This window comes from Cynocephalus volans, chromosome 8, assembly GCF_027409185.1.
Source record: "Cynocephalus volans isolate mCynVol1 chromosome 8, mCynVol1.pri, whole genome shotgun sequence".
Lineage (NCBI taxonomy): Eukaryota > Metazoa > Chordata > Mammalia > Dermoptera > Cynocephalidae > Cynocephalus > Cynocephalus volans.
The window spans coordinates 105,931,927-105,949,830 of NC_084467.1; the positions used below are offsets into that span (position 1 = coordinate 105,931,927).

Consider the following 17,904-nt stretch of genomic DNA (forward strand, 5'->3'; position numbering starts at 1 on the left):
AAGATACTACACCAAAAACACAAACCATAAAAAAAATTAATCAGTTGGATTTTATTAAAATTAAATCTTTTGTGCTTCAAAAGACACAATTAAAAAAATGAAAAGACAATCCACAGACTAGGAGAAAATATCTGCAAATCACATATCCAATATAGGACTTCTAGTCACAATATCTAAAAAATCCTGTATATTTAATAAAAAGCAATACAATTTTAAATATTGGCCAAATATTTCAACAGTCATTTTAGCAAAAAAGACAAATAACTGGTTATTATCATATGAAAAGGTATTTAATGTCATCAGTCACTAAGAATATACAAATTAAAAAAAATTTTTGATATCACTTCACACTCACTAGTCTATCTATGTGCAAAAAGATAGAGAATACCAAGTGTTGCAGAGAATGTAGAGAAACTGCAGCTCTCCTAAATTGCTGGTGAGAATGTAAAATGAAATAATCACTTTGGAAACCAGGTTGTTTTGATACAGCAGGTGCTCAGTTTCCCTGGGTTCAGGTTTCAGGACATGCCTCTGGGTTTCCAGCCACTCCCTGAGGTCTCAGGCCCCCTCCTCTGGGCTCTCTCTTGGAGGAAAGCTACTGTTGCCAGTTAGAGCTATTTTTAGCACCAACAGGGGGAAAAGAGATCACAAGGGGCTGGCTTATGCAAGTCCAGTGGCTGGGTGGGCTCAATAGAGAACATAAAATATTCTTGAATATTCCTGATGCGTGTGATAGGGTCTGACCAATGAACATGCTCTGGGAAGAGACCGACTGAGCATGGGCAAGACTAAATGTTACATAACTGGGAGCTACCCCCTTAATTGAATATTCATTAGATAGAGAAACTATAAAAGCCAAATCCCAGGCCAAAGCAAGGTTGTTGCTCACTTTCCTGGAGGCATCCTGTACTTTGCTGGTTGGGGTGTGAATACTTTACATGGTATCAGACTTACTTTCAGCAAGTGGCTGCTCACTCTCTTGAGCCAGCCTGCACTTTGTACTGAACTTTAAGTATGTATTTCTTGTTTTTGTGTTAAACTTGGTGTGGGCCTTGCTCAGTCTCTGAAGCTAGGCTGCACTATCTCTGTGGAACCTGTATCTCTCATCTGTTACATTAAACTTGTTCTCACTTTCTACTGTGACTCTGCCCTTGAATTCTTTCATGTGGCAAAGTCAAGAACGTGGTAAGAGGACTGGGTGGGTTGAGGCCAACTAGATGCCACCTTCAACGTCAGTGTGACAGTTTCTTAAGAGTCTATGAAGTTGTTCATAAAACAACTTTATAAGTTGTTTCTAAAAACAACTTATTTTGTAAGATTAACATAAGGTTACTATACAACCCAGCAACTGTACATCTAGAAACTATCCAAGAGAAATGAAAACATAGCTCCACAAAAGACTTGCTCAGAAATGTTCACAGCAGCATTATTCATAGTAGTAATAAACTGGAAACAAACCAAAATTCCTGGTATATACTAGTGTATATGCATGAATAAAATGCAGTATATCTGTACAGTGGAATTCTATTCAGCAACAAGCAAAGAAACCTGATCCATGGTACATCATAGATGAACTTCAAAAACGTTATACTAGGTGAAAGAAGCAAATTACAAAATACTAAGTACTGTATAGTCTGATTCCATTTATATGAAATGTCCAGAAAAGATATTGAAAAGACAGATAACAGATGAATAGTTTCTTGGAACTAGAGGAGGAAGCAGAATTATTTGCAAAAAAGACTGAAGGGAATTTGGGAAGGTAAAGGAAATATTCTAAAATTGCATTATGGGAGTGAATGAACAACTCTATGTCATTAAGTCATACATTTACAATGGGTGTACTTTATTGTGTGTAAATTTATTTGAAAACAGAAAATGTAAGAGCTCAACAGCCCCAAATCAAAGAGTTGTGATGTCCTGTGATGAATACTGTGCACTGATGTATAACCACCTGGAGCCAGAGCAGATGGTGAGTTGGAGGGTGATTTCTATGTCACATGGTTGAGTAAGGGACAATGCCTACACCTTTAGCCTCTGGCCCTGGCAGTTCCCCAGAACCTAGAGGTGGCCTAAGCTGGGAGAACACTCCTAGCACCATTAGGAGAAGAGCCTGGGGAGGAACTGAGGGCTGTAGGATGAGCTGGCTGTGGAAAACAATAAGGCTCAAAACAACACACACGTTTGTACGATGTGATTCAGACTGTCATAAAATAACTGCATGAGCATACCACAGAGACTATATAACAATCTTCTGTGAAGTAATAAGTTGAGCCACCTTTCTTTCTCAGAGTTTGTACTGTTACTGGGTATATCAGTAACTTCAGAATTGCAATAGGCCATCTATTCAGTCTTGTGATGTTTATTTAGTTTCTGTAATTTATCCTCTGGAGAAGCTTTGGATTCCTAAAAGACAGGGGGCATAAGTCCATCAGAGGGTATTTAAGGCAAATTAGGTTTAATAACCACAGAGTTGAAATTTGCCACTATACTTTCTAAATGTCCACTCCAATTTGTTAATACATCATAGATTAGTTTGAGGATGCTCTCAGACTCTCCTGTTGAGAGTTTTACACATTAAAATCTCTTTAAGGTCAGGAGTTAAGTGTGCGTAGTTACAAAAGGCCTTTAGCCACATAGGATAATAATACGATTTTATGGTCCAGGTTAAGAATTCCCTTCCCAGTTACAAGGGCCTTTGCAAAGAATGCACCTTGGACCCAAAGAAAAACTGCCTAAAGAGTGAGAAATGCACCTACTGTTCATATCCCAATACGGAGGTGCCATAGGGAAAGAAGATAAAAGTAAGAAAAAGAAACAAAAAGGTTCCTAAAGACAATTCACACATCACATAAATGCACCTTCCTGTGTCTGAAACTACTTATATGCCTCTGTGTTTCCATATTTAGGCCTATCTTTGCAATATCTTTGATCATAGAAGGTATATGTAGAGCTTATTATTTAAATGGGTATTTGCAAATGATATGTTTTCATTTGCAACATACAGCATTTCAAATCATCCAGACAGCACAAACCCTCACTTAGTCCACCAATTTATGTGACTTTGAAACTGTAAAAATAAAGCCTAACTTGATGACCAAATTTCCTTGTAAATGTAATTAGAAGCACAAGGCATGAAGCAACCACAGGGCAGTTCTAGCTGAGTTAAACCTGTCTACTTATCTAAAACATTACCCTGTTTCATTTGAATCATACGTGTCTTATTTTTTTAAATGTATTCTATTACTATCAAGTATAGAATTATTTTCATGTTGTGTTTCTTTTCTCTTAAAGGAAAATATTACATCTGTATGGCTTTATCAAGGTTTTATAAAGAATGCCAACATGTCCAATGCACATCGAAGAATGCCACACAAGTGTCTTCAAAACCAAGTAAATATATTGTGCTTGAGTTTGTACATTAGTGAAGATACCATTAGCTGACATAATGCATAAACCCTCATATCTCAGATCATAAAGGAGTTTATCTTAAAGGGAGTTTATTTTTCTCTTATATGAAGTCTAAACTGAGTATTCCTGTTGAGTACAGTAGCTCTCTTTTAAGTGGGAGCTTGGAAACCCAGACTCCTTCCATCCTGGGAGTCTATCATCCTCAACTTGTGGTTAAGGTCACCATGCTCACTTGCATCAAGCTGGTGAATGAGGAAAGATTATGATGGATAGCAAGCTGGAAGTTTTGACAGCCCTGCCCGGGAGCTGGCATGCATCACTTCTGCCAGCACGTCTTTGGCTGGAATCAATTATATGGGCCCATGCAACTGCAGCAGGAATGGGAAATGTCATCTAGCCTCTACCTAGGAGAACAGAGACATCCTTATTACTAAGAGTAGCAGTGTTGGCTTCTTGTTATATCAAATTAAATAATTGAAACTCTTTAATAAAAAACTTAAATTGAACATCTGAGAATGAACATTTCTCTCTTTGTGATGTTCAAAACTAAGACTATTTACTCATGTTTTCTGACACTCTCAAAGAAATGCTCCTTAAAGAGGGGGTGTGCTATGGTAGAAAAAACAATGGACCTAGATTTGTGATACGTGAATTATTTTCTCTGCTACTAATTGCTTCAGTGACCTTGGGCAAGTCACTCTCCCTGAGCTGCACTTTTTATCATCAGTAGGTTAGAGCATTAAATTAGACCGTTGCTAGAGTTCCCTACAATTAAACAAGGATAACATTTATATATATACTGTGTATATGTATGGATATATTTATGAACTTTATTTTGTACTCTTCGGAGGTTGTGTTACAGGATCTATCTACATGATAAAAATTGAATCAATTTGGTAAAAACATAATTCGTGCTGTGATTTCTTAAGATATTACTTCTCTGATTCTTGCTTTTATTACTTTACCCAAGATTAGATGTGGTTACTATTTCATAATAATTTAGTCCTCACATTTGCAATATCAAAATGGTTTTACACCTGTAATTCCATTAGGTTCTCAAATTTGTAAGTCATGTGAGCCAGATTTCCAGTCAACATTTATTGTCCCAGCCACAAAAGGTTCCTGTGACAGATGGGGAAACAGGCCTGGAGTACTGCAGTGATATTTTCCCTCCAAGTTCACACAGCTGGTAGTGATGGAGCTGTAACTAGAATTCAGACCTCTGCCTCTTAAGTCCAAGTTCAGATCTACATGTGTTTCAGCTTGCAGGAGTCTCAGGAGCTGAGGTTGGCTGGCAATCTTGGCAAGGACTCAATGAGCCAGTGGGCAGCCGGTGTCAGGTTTTTCAGGCCCTCTTTGGCCCTTCTCTCTCATCACTTTCTCTGCCCTCTGGTTCTGGAGTTGTTAACTCTGCTAAAACCTGGTATCAACCCTCAAGGCTGTTCTTACTTTGAGAACCTGAATTGAACATTTACCATGCGCCACAGGTTTTACACAAGCTGTTTTAATGAATACTCCTGACAGCCTCGTGAGGTACAAAGCATTATCCCATTTTACAGTAAGGAAACAGGTAAGGTGAGGCACAGCAACACTTAATGAGTGGCAGGGTTGTCGTTTAAACTCAGTTCTATTTTACTTCAAAGTTTCCCAAATATCGTCCTCTTTGTTTCCACAGAATTAACATCAGAATATCTGGGGACACGCAGTACAAATGTCTTTTCAAGATTTCAAGTTACTTTCAAAGACCCGAGGAGAACGTCCATTGCTCTCCGTGAGCTCTTTCTATGAACAGAGTCTGGAAGCCCTCTGTTAACGTGCGCGCGTGCTCTCTCTCTCTCTCTCTCACTCACTCACTACATTTATTCAGGATTCAGCTTAGGAAAGTGTGGCATTAGGACAGACTTCCCTGGGTTTGTTCTGCTAACTACTCTCAGTGTAATCTTGGGAAAGTCATTTATGGTCACACTGCATGGACATTTCCTGTTTAAATGTCACAATCCTGCATTAATCCTGTACTTAAGGCCAGAGATACTTTTATATTGTCTGTAGTTATCACGTGATAGGTGATTCATACCTGTTTTTCTGGTTTTTTTCTTTTTTCATTGTTGAGTTATATATGGGCATTCTGAGACCATTCTGGGCCCAGGTCATGCCACAATGTACCCACATGGCTCCCCATCAGTCACTTCAGCAAAACAGCCACAATTCAGAGAGACGCAGCATCTGTCTGAGGTAACTTACCTTCACTGTCCATCCGGGTACCTCTTAAACAAAGCCTCAGTGGAATTAAATCCACGTATCTGTGGGTTGTGGAGAGCAATGACGCATTCCGTTTGTCTGGACTGCTTCTCTCCTGTCTGTGGCTCTGAGACCTCTGCTCCAGGCCTGTCTGCGTACCACTCTCTTTCTGGTAAGTCTCATCAGGAATTCAGTTATTCTTTCTGCAAGTTCCTCGTGTTCTCATCCTCCTCTGATTTATGTATTTTATCTTCTTTACCGACAGGGACTTGTTGAGGGCAGGGGCGATTTCTCACTCATCCTTATGTCCTTGTGATGTCGAAGGTAGGATCCAGGGGGCCGGTAGTTGGCCTAAACCCACCCAGTCCTCTTACCAGGTTCTTGACTCAGCCACAGGAAAGAATTCAAGGGCAGAGTCATAGTAGAACGTGAGAACAGGTGTAATATAACAGATAAGAAATACAGGTTCCACAGAGAGAGTGCGGCGTAGCTCCAGAGACTGAGCAGGACCCACATTAAGTCTAACACAAAAGCGAGAAATACATACTTAAAGTTCAGTACAGAGTGCAGGCTGGCTCAAGAGAATGAGCAGCCACTTGCTGAAAGTAAGTTAGATACAAAGTAAAGTATACACACCTTAGCTAGGAAAGTGAGCAGCAACAACCCTGCCTTTGGCTGGGATTTGGCTTTTATAGTTTTTCTATCTGGTGAATATTCAATTAAGGGATTGGTTCCCAGTTGTATGCACCAGAATGTTCTGTGTTCTCTATTGAGCATGCCCAGCCACTCAACTGCATAAACCAGCCACCTGTTGTCTCATTTTCCCCATGTTGGTGCTAAGAATAGGGCTAACTGACAACAGTAACTTTCCTCCAGGGGAGAGCTCAGAGGAGGGGGCCTGAGGCCTCAGGGAGTGACTGGAAACCCAGAGGCATGTCCTAAACCCAAGCCCAGGGAAACTGAGCAAATCGTTTCACTTGCAGCCCATTGAGGGTCCCGGCATACACAGCTGCTTCATCGGTGCACACAAGATTGAATGAGTTCAACACAGAACACTCTTCTATCCTTTCCCCAGCCACACAGCTTCTCCTCAGAGTGCCAAGGAAAGACCCTTGATCCTGAATCAGATGAGATCCAGGGTTCTGGCTGGCACCCTGCTCTAGAGAAGTCGGTCCAGGCATGGGCCAAATTTCTTACCTCAGCATGAGACCAGTTCCTCAGCTTCCGGAAGTATCCATAGCAATTGGACCTGTGGACAAACCATCCGATGGTGCAGCTGGGGCACATGATGGTATCTGCACATAAACGGAAAGGCAATTCCAGGTTATGAAAGCAAAAACAATCAATTCCCAGGCTCGATGCAGTTTACAGATCCAGAACCCTTAAAATGAAGGGGAAGAAGGGTCTTGTCGGGAAGGACCCTGCTACACAGCTGTATTAGTGCATTTCTGTTGCTTATAACAAAATACTGGATATTTTATAAAGAAAACGAAATTTATTGCTTACAATTTCTGAGACTGGGAAGTCCAAAGTCCAGGGGACACATCTGATGAGAGCCTTGGTGGTGGCAACAGTGACAGCAGAGTATCACATTGTGAAAAATGGCGGAGCAGAGAGGGACTAACCTCCATATTCACTCTCCTTTTAAAGCCCTACAAACCATGCCTCTGACCACCATTTTTAATCCATTCACTGCAGCATGGTCCTACAATCTAATCACCTATTCAAGGAACCACCTTTCGATTACCATAACAGGATTTCCCACTGTCAACAGTTACAGTGGGAAGTAAGCTTCTAATATATGAACTTTGGGGGACACAATTCATTCAACCCACAGCAACAGCCAAAAATTTATATTGCTAATCTTTCTCCCAACCTTCCCCAAAGGGACTTATGGCCTTTTACCAGAGTGACTGTGCATTGTGGAAGAGAAAATAATCAGACTTTTCTGGAATTCATGACAATGATTCTGAACTGACATTAATTCCAGGAGATCCAAAATGTTACTCTGCTTGTACCAGAGTAGGGGTCATGGAAATCAGATGATCCATGGATTTTTAGCTTGGTCTGCCTCACAGTGGATCCAGTGAGTACCCTGAGTCCACCCTGTGGTTATTTCTCAGTTCTGGAATGCATCGTAGGAACAGACATACTCAGCAGCTGGCAGAATCTCACGTTGGTAGTGAAGGTCAAACAACTATAATTTAAGGCAGCACAAGAATGGGTGAGGGGCATAAATTGGTTGTTTTAGGCATTACTAGGGGAGAGAAGTCCTTTTGGCTTGGGGACATGGGACAAGTTAGATGGCGGCTTTTCTGGATCTTGAACGTAGGTGGGCGTATGTCAGTAGCAAAGGGAGGGAACATTTTAGGCAAAGGAGCTGAGCTGGGCAAAAGAATGGAGGCAGAAATGTGCTAGACATGCCCAGAAATAGCAAGCACTTAAGTGTGCCTTGGGTACAGGGTATCTGTCAGGCACCCATGAGGGAAAGGAATAGGAGAGAGTCAGGGCCTAGAAGCAAAGGAGGCTGTGATTAAGGCAGGCACACGTTCTTCCTGCTAGTCAAGTGGCGACTGGGCCACACTACTGAATCTGAAGGTATATGAAGAAGAGGAGATGTCTGGAAGTGCAGAGGGACCAGTGATGAAGGGGATGCCAAGCTAGCAAGTTTGGGTTTTGTGACAAAGTGGCTACACTCTATCACCATATAAGGTTGAGTTTTGTTTGATTCTGGAGCCCTTGAACTTTTCACCACGTCACATTGTTTTTCATTCCTGTCTTTAAAATCTATTTCCTGCAGTGACTAAATGTTTTGGAGGGCAAATGGATGGCTGTGTCATTTTTGCTGCGTGAACATTGACTGTGGGCTCGATTCTAGCTAAATGCCTGATAAACTACATAGGACTCCAGTGCTGGCTGCACAGTTCAGCAGTAGGCGCAGCCGCATGGTTTGGGAAGCCGTCTTCCTCTTCCCCTGGGGACACAGGTGCTTCGGACACCTCTACTGCCAGGATCTCAGAGTCCTTGTTAGTTTTCTCTGAAATTCCTGGATTCACCTAGATCTGCAATCTGAACACATTTGCACTGGAGAGAAGGTCTCCAGTGATTTGGACAACAAATCACACAAGGAGAAAAAGAATATTTTTCTAACTAAACCCAGATTTTACAATGAAGGGAATCTCAAGTTAACACAGAGATTAGGAAAATTTAACTTATGAGATTTTGTTCTCACCTCCAAGGACTTCTGGATCAGTGCCAGAAACCTAACTACAGCAGGTTCCACTGTTTCCTAATCAGAATAGAGGCAATTTGTTAACCACAGAGCCCACCCCTGCTATTTTTAGGAGCGCCAGCAGAAAGAGCCCAAGGCGAGCTTTCTCACAGATGAGGTGGTCATGGGCTTTCTACAGTCCAGAAGATCAAGTCAAGTGACATACGCTTTGTATATCAAGTGATTTCAATATTGAATTTTTAATGTTAGAATTAAAAGTGAACATGTGGTCCAATACCCACATTACACAGATGAGAAAACCTGAGTTCCACGGGTATGAAGTCATTTGCTCATTGTCACCAGCTTCAGCCACATCTGACTTCAGTTCAGCACTGTTTCCTTCACACTTGGTTCACATCACTTCTTTTTTCAAAAAAAGAAAATAGCCTTGTTATCTTTTTCCTCTTATCAAACAATACATGAATTATTAAAAGATCAACACAAAACTAGAAAACGAAAAGTAAATCCCATCTCCCAGAGATAGCATCTCTCTCTGGGTACAATTTTATAGGCATAGAATGATATTCATATAATTCATATTGGTTTTGTTTCTCCAAAACAGATTGACTATAATGAATTTTCCTGCACTCACATATTTTTATGCAGTTTTGATTCTCTCCTTTAAATTCATATACGCAGGGTTGCAGCATCACAGAATAATCACATGGCCATTTTCATACCCTTTACTGAAATGTTCTCCGCACTGGCTGTGCCGTAGAGTCCACTAGTAGTGCACGGGAATGTTGTCTTTCCCAAACCCCTGACGAACACTTAATTTTGTTTATTATTTATTTATTTAGTTAGTTAGTTAGTTAGTTATTGCTAATTTTGGTGTGTTAAAAAAACCTTAGTGGTGTTTACTATTTCAAAATTACTAATAAAGCTGAATATCTATCTTTTCAGGTAATGATGAACTTTTCATATTTCAGTTTACAGCTTTTCACATTTTTCTATTTTATTGTATTTTTCCAGTAATTTGTGAAAATTCTTTTATATATCTATGGCTTATCCTGTTACTAATAGTATTCCCCAGTTTGTATTTTTTCTCTTATTTACACTATGTTTTTTGCTATTGTGAATTTTCCAAAAATGTTATTGTCATATTTAAGGTTTCCCTCATAATTTTGAAATTTATATTAGGTAGACTGGCCATCACTGTCACATGAGGTTAAAATATTTATCCATATTGCCTTCTGTTTTCATCTATATGGGATTTATTTTAATGTAAGCTTGGAATTGTGTTCTGGATTTTACACCCAAATAATTATTAAGATGAGTAATCCATTGACTTCTTATTTAATCATGCTTTGTGATCCAAAAATCAGGATATGTGGTTTAACTCTCAAATAACATATTGCTTAAAGAGAATGATGGAATGTAATAATTGAAATGAAGATTTTTCTGGAGAATCTAATCTGGAGTGTATGTGAACACTTTGCTGCAGTGTTAACAGAGAAGGGGGCTCAGGGTGAAGAGTGTGGAGCTGTGACCCCCCCACCCCCCGTTTTAAAATCATTACATGAACCCTGCACTCCTTTGCTGAACTTTCCTTCCAAAAGTCATAGGGGATTTTCAGTGTCCTAAAGCCCCTTTTAAAACACAAATTGTTAGGACTTCTCTGTCAAACTGACTGTCTGGGGGAAGGGAGGTACAGCATCTGTTTGAATAACCTGAAATGATCTTTAGTGAACTGATATTCATTGAAAGCCTACATGTCATCTCATTTAACCCTCATAACTAGACTGCATTGCAGGTATCAGTAATTATTTTACAGATGAAGAAACTGACATTCATTGAGATTAACTAACTTTCCCACAGTTTCATGGTTGTTATACTACAAAGACATGATTTCACCCAATACCGTTCCACACCAAAGCCAGTGCTCGCTACAATGAAGGAAGAAAGAAAACAAATAAATAAAACAGCCCAGCAACAAAAAGCATGAGTAACATAATCAGGTTATAAGTTGTCCTTTCTGTCTGGTTACTAGCTGGCAGAGGAAAACAGATCTTCAGAGAAAGCTTTCCGCCCTCAACTGCGGAGAGAATCACCTGGTTGGCAACCGAGGCTCTGAGGACCCCTGTCTTCTTCAGCATCTTGAATGTCCTAGTCAAAGTTCTGGAGCAGTTGTATCTTCTTGACTCAGGAATTAATAACCTTTGTTTTAATCATAGGGCAATAATATTTTCAAATAATAATTCATCTACAAAAGTCTTACCTACAGTAAAAAAAAAAAAATGAACCAGGTAAGAGATGGCTTAGGAGTATATGTAAGTTGTGCTTTGAATAGCAAGAGAAAGAACCTCTTCCTATGTGCAAACAGCATCTGTTATTTACATCCCATGTTATCAAAACTGACAATAGCCTGAGATCTGTTATAAGCTCATCTTCCTGCCCCCTTATTTTACTTTTTCTTTTGTCTCTCTTTTTACTTCTCCTTCCTTTCTACAAAGATGCCCCACTTCAGCCCTGAAGAATCATGTTCCTAGCCTTACAGAAAGGATTGGCAGTCAGGGCCCAGTGTTGGTTGTGACCCGTGTGGCGTGACTTGAGGTGTGTGTGCAGACTTTCCTCCCTAAAGCACCAGCTCTCTCCCCAGCATTCAGCAGGTTCTCACGTGTCTACTATTGGAGTTCCTCCTACAGGCAATTATGTCAAAAGAGCTTTCATTGATAGAATATTTTACAACAAAGTGTTTTCACCGAAGTCATCAAATGAGATCCTAACAAAATCCCTGTGAGGGATGTAGGAAAGGCACCCCCATGACATACTCAAGAAACCCGATGTTCAGAGAGATTAGGAGACTTGCCAGGGGCACAGTGCTGGTTAGTGGTGGAGCTGGACAATGAACCCAGGTCTCTGACTCCACATCTAGTGCTGAATCAGTCTTGTTGAAAAATGGGCTATTTGGAAAGGGTAAGAAGATTCCCTTTTCTAGCATAGATGGCAAAACAGGAAACTATGTTGTAGGTGCCAGAGATCATTCAACCACTAACTACAGACTGAAGTCTGTAAAGGACCTCTTTGTCTGGAGAAGACTATGGTAATTATCAGACCTCACTCTTTTGCTCTGCTGGTGAGGAACCTGAAGCCCAGAGAAGTATCATGACTAGTTCAATTCACAGTTAGTTATGGGTGAAGCTGACATCAGAAGCCAGGCTTTCTAGGTCCCAACCTAGTGTTGTTTTTAAAATGCTACTCAGTCTTTGTCATTGGATTTTCCCAATCTGTGTATAAATTCATGGTGGTACATGAGAAAGTAATGCTTTCATGGTTTACAAAGACTACTTCAGAGAACCTTTTTCATTCTGATACTGCTCTGTGGGAGGAACACAAAGTTCGGCTTCCTACGGATCTTCGTTTGCATCCTAGTTCCGTTACCCACTCACTGTGTAACATTGGACATGCCACTGAATCTCTCTGAGCCTCAATTTCCTAATCTGTGTATGGAAGGATGGTATTACCAGATGAATTTTATTTTCTGCTCTACCTGTTTAACACAAGCCCCTTTCCCCTTAGGCAGTTGCACGAGAGTTATTGCTTCGCAACAAAACAAAGATATTAACTCCAAGCCTTTTAAGTTCAAAAGCTCTGGTCCAGATATAAGACAGAACAGTTTTAACAAAATATGTGATTAGGTAGATTCCTCTCTGCTCCCACATAAACCCTCACCCTGCTATCTCCATGCCACTATATGTATAAAGATTTTAAGACTTAAGATGAGAGAGCAGGGAGTAGGAGAACAGACCAGAGAATCTGATGTTTGTAGGACTTTAAGTGGGCTCTCACTGAATCCTCCCATTGATTAGCTCCAGATGAGGGCATTGATAGAACCCACATAAAACTTTGGGACGCAATAATATAAGGGACCAGAGAAATATTTGAGTGAAAAAGGACCACTGAATACTGAGTAGGATTAGTCAAATAAATTTGTACATGCAGACACACCATACATGAAATTAAAAAAACAAGAACCCTAAAAGCCACAAATCAGCAATGATTACCCGCAAAATAACAAGGACCAGAATGGCACCATAATGGAGAAATAAAATGGAAGCCAGACAACTTTGGAACACTGTCTTCAAAGTGCAAAGAAAAATGGCTTTCCCCCTGGAATTCTTTATCCAGCCAACGAATCACTAAGGGTAAGTAGGAAATAAAGATGTGTTAAAATATTATAAGAACTGAAGAAATGTTATCCATAGACTCACTGAGATTACTGCTCAAGCACGTCCTCTTGCAAAAAGTAAAATGATCTGAGAAGAAAAGAATGTGGTAAATAAATAAGTGTTGCTTGTGGGCCCATCACCATCAAAAAGTGTCACATCTCAAAAACGGGGATGTGACTTTTCTTTAAAAAAATTTTTTTTTAATTGGAATTAATTCAGTATACATATTTATGGGGTACAGAGTTGACTATCAGTATTTGTCTACAATATGTGAGGATCGTATCAGTATTACCAGCATGTTCATCATTACAAAATGTACCTGCTCTTTGTGTCCATTACCCAATTTCTCCCTAGTCCCCCTCCCTCTCCCCCTTTCCCACCTCTAGTAACCATAGTTCTGTTCTCTCCTTCTGAAAGCCATGTGGCTTTTCATCTTCATCTGTATGTCTGGCACTTAGGTGGTATTCAAAACGTGCTTACTGGACCAATCTCAATATATTGAAATGCCCAGGACAGAGCTGGACACATAAAAGGACCTACTAGGTGATTCCTTAAGCTCCTGCTACATTCAGATTCTTTGTGGTTTGTCTCTGTTCCCTGGTTTCCAATCACCAAGCTGTCAACATCTCATCCTCCTGCCTCGTGGGCTTCCACAGTGTGTCCTCAGCAGCTCACCTGTTCTGATGCCATGGGCTTCCTGAGTAGCTGGGGGTGATATAGCCACGTTCAAGGAGGGCGGCTGTCCAGCACTAACTGCACAGGAGACCGTTCCTGTGTGCCCACCTCACTGGGCTGCCATGAGGCTGGGTTAGATGTCTGTAACATCTTCAGCAGCCAGGATTATCTGAGAACTTGCTATTCAACTACAAGATCATAGCCTATGATTTTTGGTTACATGCTTTCTCTTGTTTCTCTTTATATTTACTTCGGATTCTGATGGCTTCGAAATTCCTGCCTCTGTCCTTCACTCCCTCCCTCCCTCCTTCTCCCTTAGCCTTTAAGTCATTTTCTTTCTACTTGTTTCTCATGTGCTGGGTATCGCCATGTCACCTCCTCAAAAGGATTGGGTAAAAATATGATTTCCTGTATTGCCAAATTTCTTGTTTAATTTTGTTTGGTTGCATTTAAAAATATTTTTATGATGATATTACTTTATGAGGTTTAATTAACAGAGAATAAAATGCACACATCTTAAGTATTAAACTTGAAGGATTTTGACATATCTATACACCCGTGTAACAATGACCCAGGTCAAGATAGAGAACATTGTCATCACCGTGGAAATTCCACCCTGCCGCTTCCCGGCCAGTACCCCCACCAGGGCTACAACTGTTCTGGCCTCTATCACCACAGATGAGTTTTGCCTTTTTCTAAATTTTATATGAATGATATTACATAATATATACTCTGTTATGTTTGGATTCTTTAACCCAACATAATGTTTTTGGGATTTATCCACATTGTTGCCTGTATTAATAGTTTATTCTTTTATATTACTAACTAGTAATTCATTATATGAATATAGCACAGCTTATTTTATTATTATTATTATTATTATTGGTTGATAGACATTTTGGCTATTTTCAGTTTCTGACTAAAGCTTCTATAAATGTTCTTATACAAGTCTTTCGGTGGACATACGTTTTCATTTCATGCCTACAAGGGGGATTTCTGTGTCACGGCACAGTGTACATTTAAGTTTATTAGAAACTGACAAACTGGTTTCCAGAATGTCTGAACCATTTTATAGTCCCAGGAGCAATGCATGACAGGTCCAAGTGCTTCATACCCTCAGTAACACCTGGTCTTGTTAGTTTTTTAATACATTTTGTTTTAATTCAAAAAGTAAGATACTCATTTTATATGCTGTAATTTATCACAAAGTAAGGGATTTAAAACTGCCCAACTATCAACAGAGTATAAATGTAACCCATGGAATGAGAGAAATATTTGCAAATCCTATCTCTGATAAGGGATTAATACCCAGAATATGTAGAGAACCCCTAAAACGTAACAACAAAAATATGATCCATGTGCTATTGGTAAAATGTGTCTTCTAAAAGTTCACGTTTTGGGAACTTAATCCTCACTGGAACAGTGTTAAGGAGGTGGAAATCTGATTTTGATATTTGGAAAGTGGGGGCTGTGAGGAGTGATTGGATTGTGAGGATTGTGCCCTCATGAATGGATTAATCCATCCTGGAGTACTGAGTTATCGTGGGTGTGGACTGGTGGTTTTATAAGGAGCTCTTGCAAATCTTGCCATGTGATACCCTACATCACGGTAGAGAGTCACCTCCAAGAACAAGGTCCTCACCAGATGTGTTTCCTGGACTGTGGACTTCCCTGCCTCTAAAATTGTAAGAAATAAATTTCATTTCTTTTTAAATTATCCAGACATTCTGTTTTAAGCATGAGAAAACAAACTAATACACCATGTCAATAAGATGTCTGCACTCCCATGTTTATTGCAGCATTATTCACAATAGCCTAGATATGGAATCAATGTAAGTGCTCATCAGTGCGTGCATGGATTAAAAAGAGAAGTGGTATATATGCACAATGGAATACTATTCTGCCTTAAAAAGAAGGAAATCCTGTCATCTGAGACAACATGGGTGAGCCTGGAGAACATTATGTAAAGGGAAGTAATCCAGACACAGAAAGACCAATGCCACATCATTTCACTCATGTGGAATCTAAAAAACTTGATCTCACAGAAGTAGAGAGTAGAATGGTGGTTACCAGGGGCTGGGGCGGATGGGGGAGGGTTGGGGAAATATTGGTCAAAGGATACAAACCTTCAGTTAGACAGGAGGAATAAGTTCAAGAGATTTATTGTACAGCATGGGGACAATAGTAATGTTTTGTGTACTACATAAAGTGTTTTCACCACACAAACAATAATCACATGAGGGAATGCATATGTTAGTTAGATTTAGTCATTCCACAATGTTATATAGTTGAAAACATCATGCTGTACTTGGTAAATACATACAATTTTATCTGTCAATTAAAGAAAAAAACCGAGGCTCAAAAACAGGCAAAGGACTTGAATAGAAATTTCTCCAAAAATGATACACAAATGTCCAATAAGCAATGAAAACATCCTCAGCATATGCAAAACAAAACTATAGTGAGATACCACCTCGCATCCGTTAGGATGGCTACTGTCAATAAAACAGAGCAAGCGCTGGTGAAAATGTGGAGAAATGGGAGCCTTGTGCACTGTTTTTGAGAATGCAAAATGGTACAGCTGCTATGCAAAATAGTATGGCATTTCCGCAAAAAGTTAAGAACAGAATTGCCATGTGATCCAGCAATTCCACTTCGGGGTGTACACTTAAAAGCACTGAAGTAGGGTCTTGAAGAGATATTTGTACACCCATGTTCACAGCAGCATTATTCACAATAGTGGAAATGTAGAAGTAATACAAGTGTCCATCAACAGATGACTAGATAAACAAAATATGGTTTTTCCATACAATGGAGTATTATTCAGCCCTAAAAGTAAAAGAAATACTGCAATGTGCTACAACATGCATGAAACTTGAGGACGTTATACTTAGTGAAATAAGCCAGTCACAAAAATGACAAATGCTGTATAATTCCACTAATATGAAGTACTTAGTGTAGTCAAAATCATAGAGACAGACTGTAGAATGGTAGTTGGCAGGGACTGAGGGAGAGAAGAAGGGAGACTTATTGTATAAGACATATAGACATTCAATCTTCACAAGATGAAAAGAGTTGTGGAGAGATGTGGTGGTGATGGTTGCACAACATTATAAATGTATTGAATACCACTGAACTGTACACTTAAAAGTGGTTAAGATGGTAAATTTTATGTTATGTGTATTTCACTACAATAAAAAAATTGGAAAACAACAATATTCTAAGAAAGTGTCCCAGCCCTTCTTGAGAAGCTAATTCATTTGTGAGAGAATCAGTGTCCTTTTCTGGGCCTCAGTTTCCCCATCTTTAAAATAACGGGATTGACACAGCTGATTTCTGAAGCCATTTCTAACTGAGACAGGGATTTGTAGGGAAGCAGGTGAGTGTGGTCACCGGTGCATGGGATTTGCCATCAGAGACTCAGGATCTCACTGGACTCTGCCACTTACTAGCTTGGGGCTCTGGGTAGATACTTTGCCTCAAGAATCCTCTAGTTTCCTTCTAATAAAGTCAGATATTAACTGTTCATCTTCCACAGGGACGTTGTGAATATTAAATGAGATAGGGATGCAAGGAATTCTGCACAGTGCTTGGTATGTAGTAGCAGCTTAATGCATATCAGATGTTTTAGAAACAGACACTTCGGGGAGTACCCAGTCGTAACTGTGACGTGTACAAGCCGAGAGTGACGAGCAGAACCGCACTCACTCCCAAGATCCCAACGGGAGCGCTGGCTTCAGGCGGGATGTGAAGTCCATACAGCTTCATGCACAGAGGTGGCCAAGCCAGGCCCGAGGCAAACCGTTCGCAAAGCCCCAGCGCCTCTGAGCCCATTTCAAGACAATACCCCCAAAGTTCTGGGGCCCCCAGTTTGCTCCGCTTTCTATCCTCTTCAAGGAAAACAGGAAAGGTGGGAGAGAAATTCCCATTTACCATTGGCTCTGAAAATTATTCTCATGCTCCAATGCTCTCAGGCCTTCCAATTTTGAATGTCAAAAGGTATCTTAACTTTCTTTTAAATATGGGATGTGAATATTAACAGTTTCTTTTGAGGATGTGGCTATGGATTTATACCATTTTCTTCTTTTCTGTGCTTTCAAACACTTCTAAAAATTAAAAAAGTCAACCAATGCATGGACTCTG

The 17,904-nt window shown here is 40.0% G+C and overlaps 1 protein-coding gene across 1 annotated transcript; it reads right to left on the reverse strand.

Moving 5' to 3' along the window:
- Positions 1 to 6,660: 6,660 nt before the first annotated feature.
- Positions 6,661 to 13,776, reverse strand: REG4 (regenerating family member 4). Its single transcript, XM_063105819.1, has 3 exons — positions 13,762 to 13,776; positions 8,542 to 8,620; positions 6,661 to 6,941 (listed from the first exon to the last, which is right to left on the reverse strand). The coding sequence occupies exons 1-3, from the start codon at positions 13,774 to 13,776 to the stop codon at positions 6,661 to 6,663; spliced, it is 375 nt and encodes a 124-aa protein (XP_062961889.1).
- Between the last annotated feature and the right edge of the window lie 4,128 nt (positions 13,777 to 17,904).

Excerpts from the sequence above, each read along its gene's own strand:
- REG4 (XM_063105819.1), bottom strand. Across the intron at positions 6,942-8,541 it reads CAGCACTGGAGTCCTATGTA|ATACCATCATGTGCCCCAGC; the intron begins GTTTATCAGGCA and ends GTTTATGTGCAG.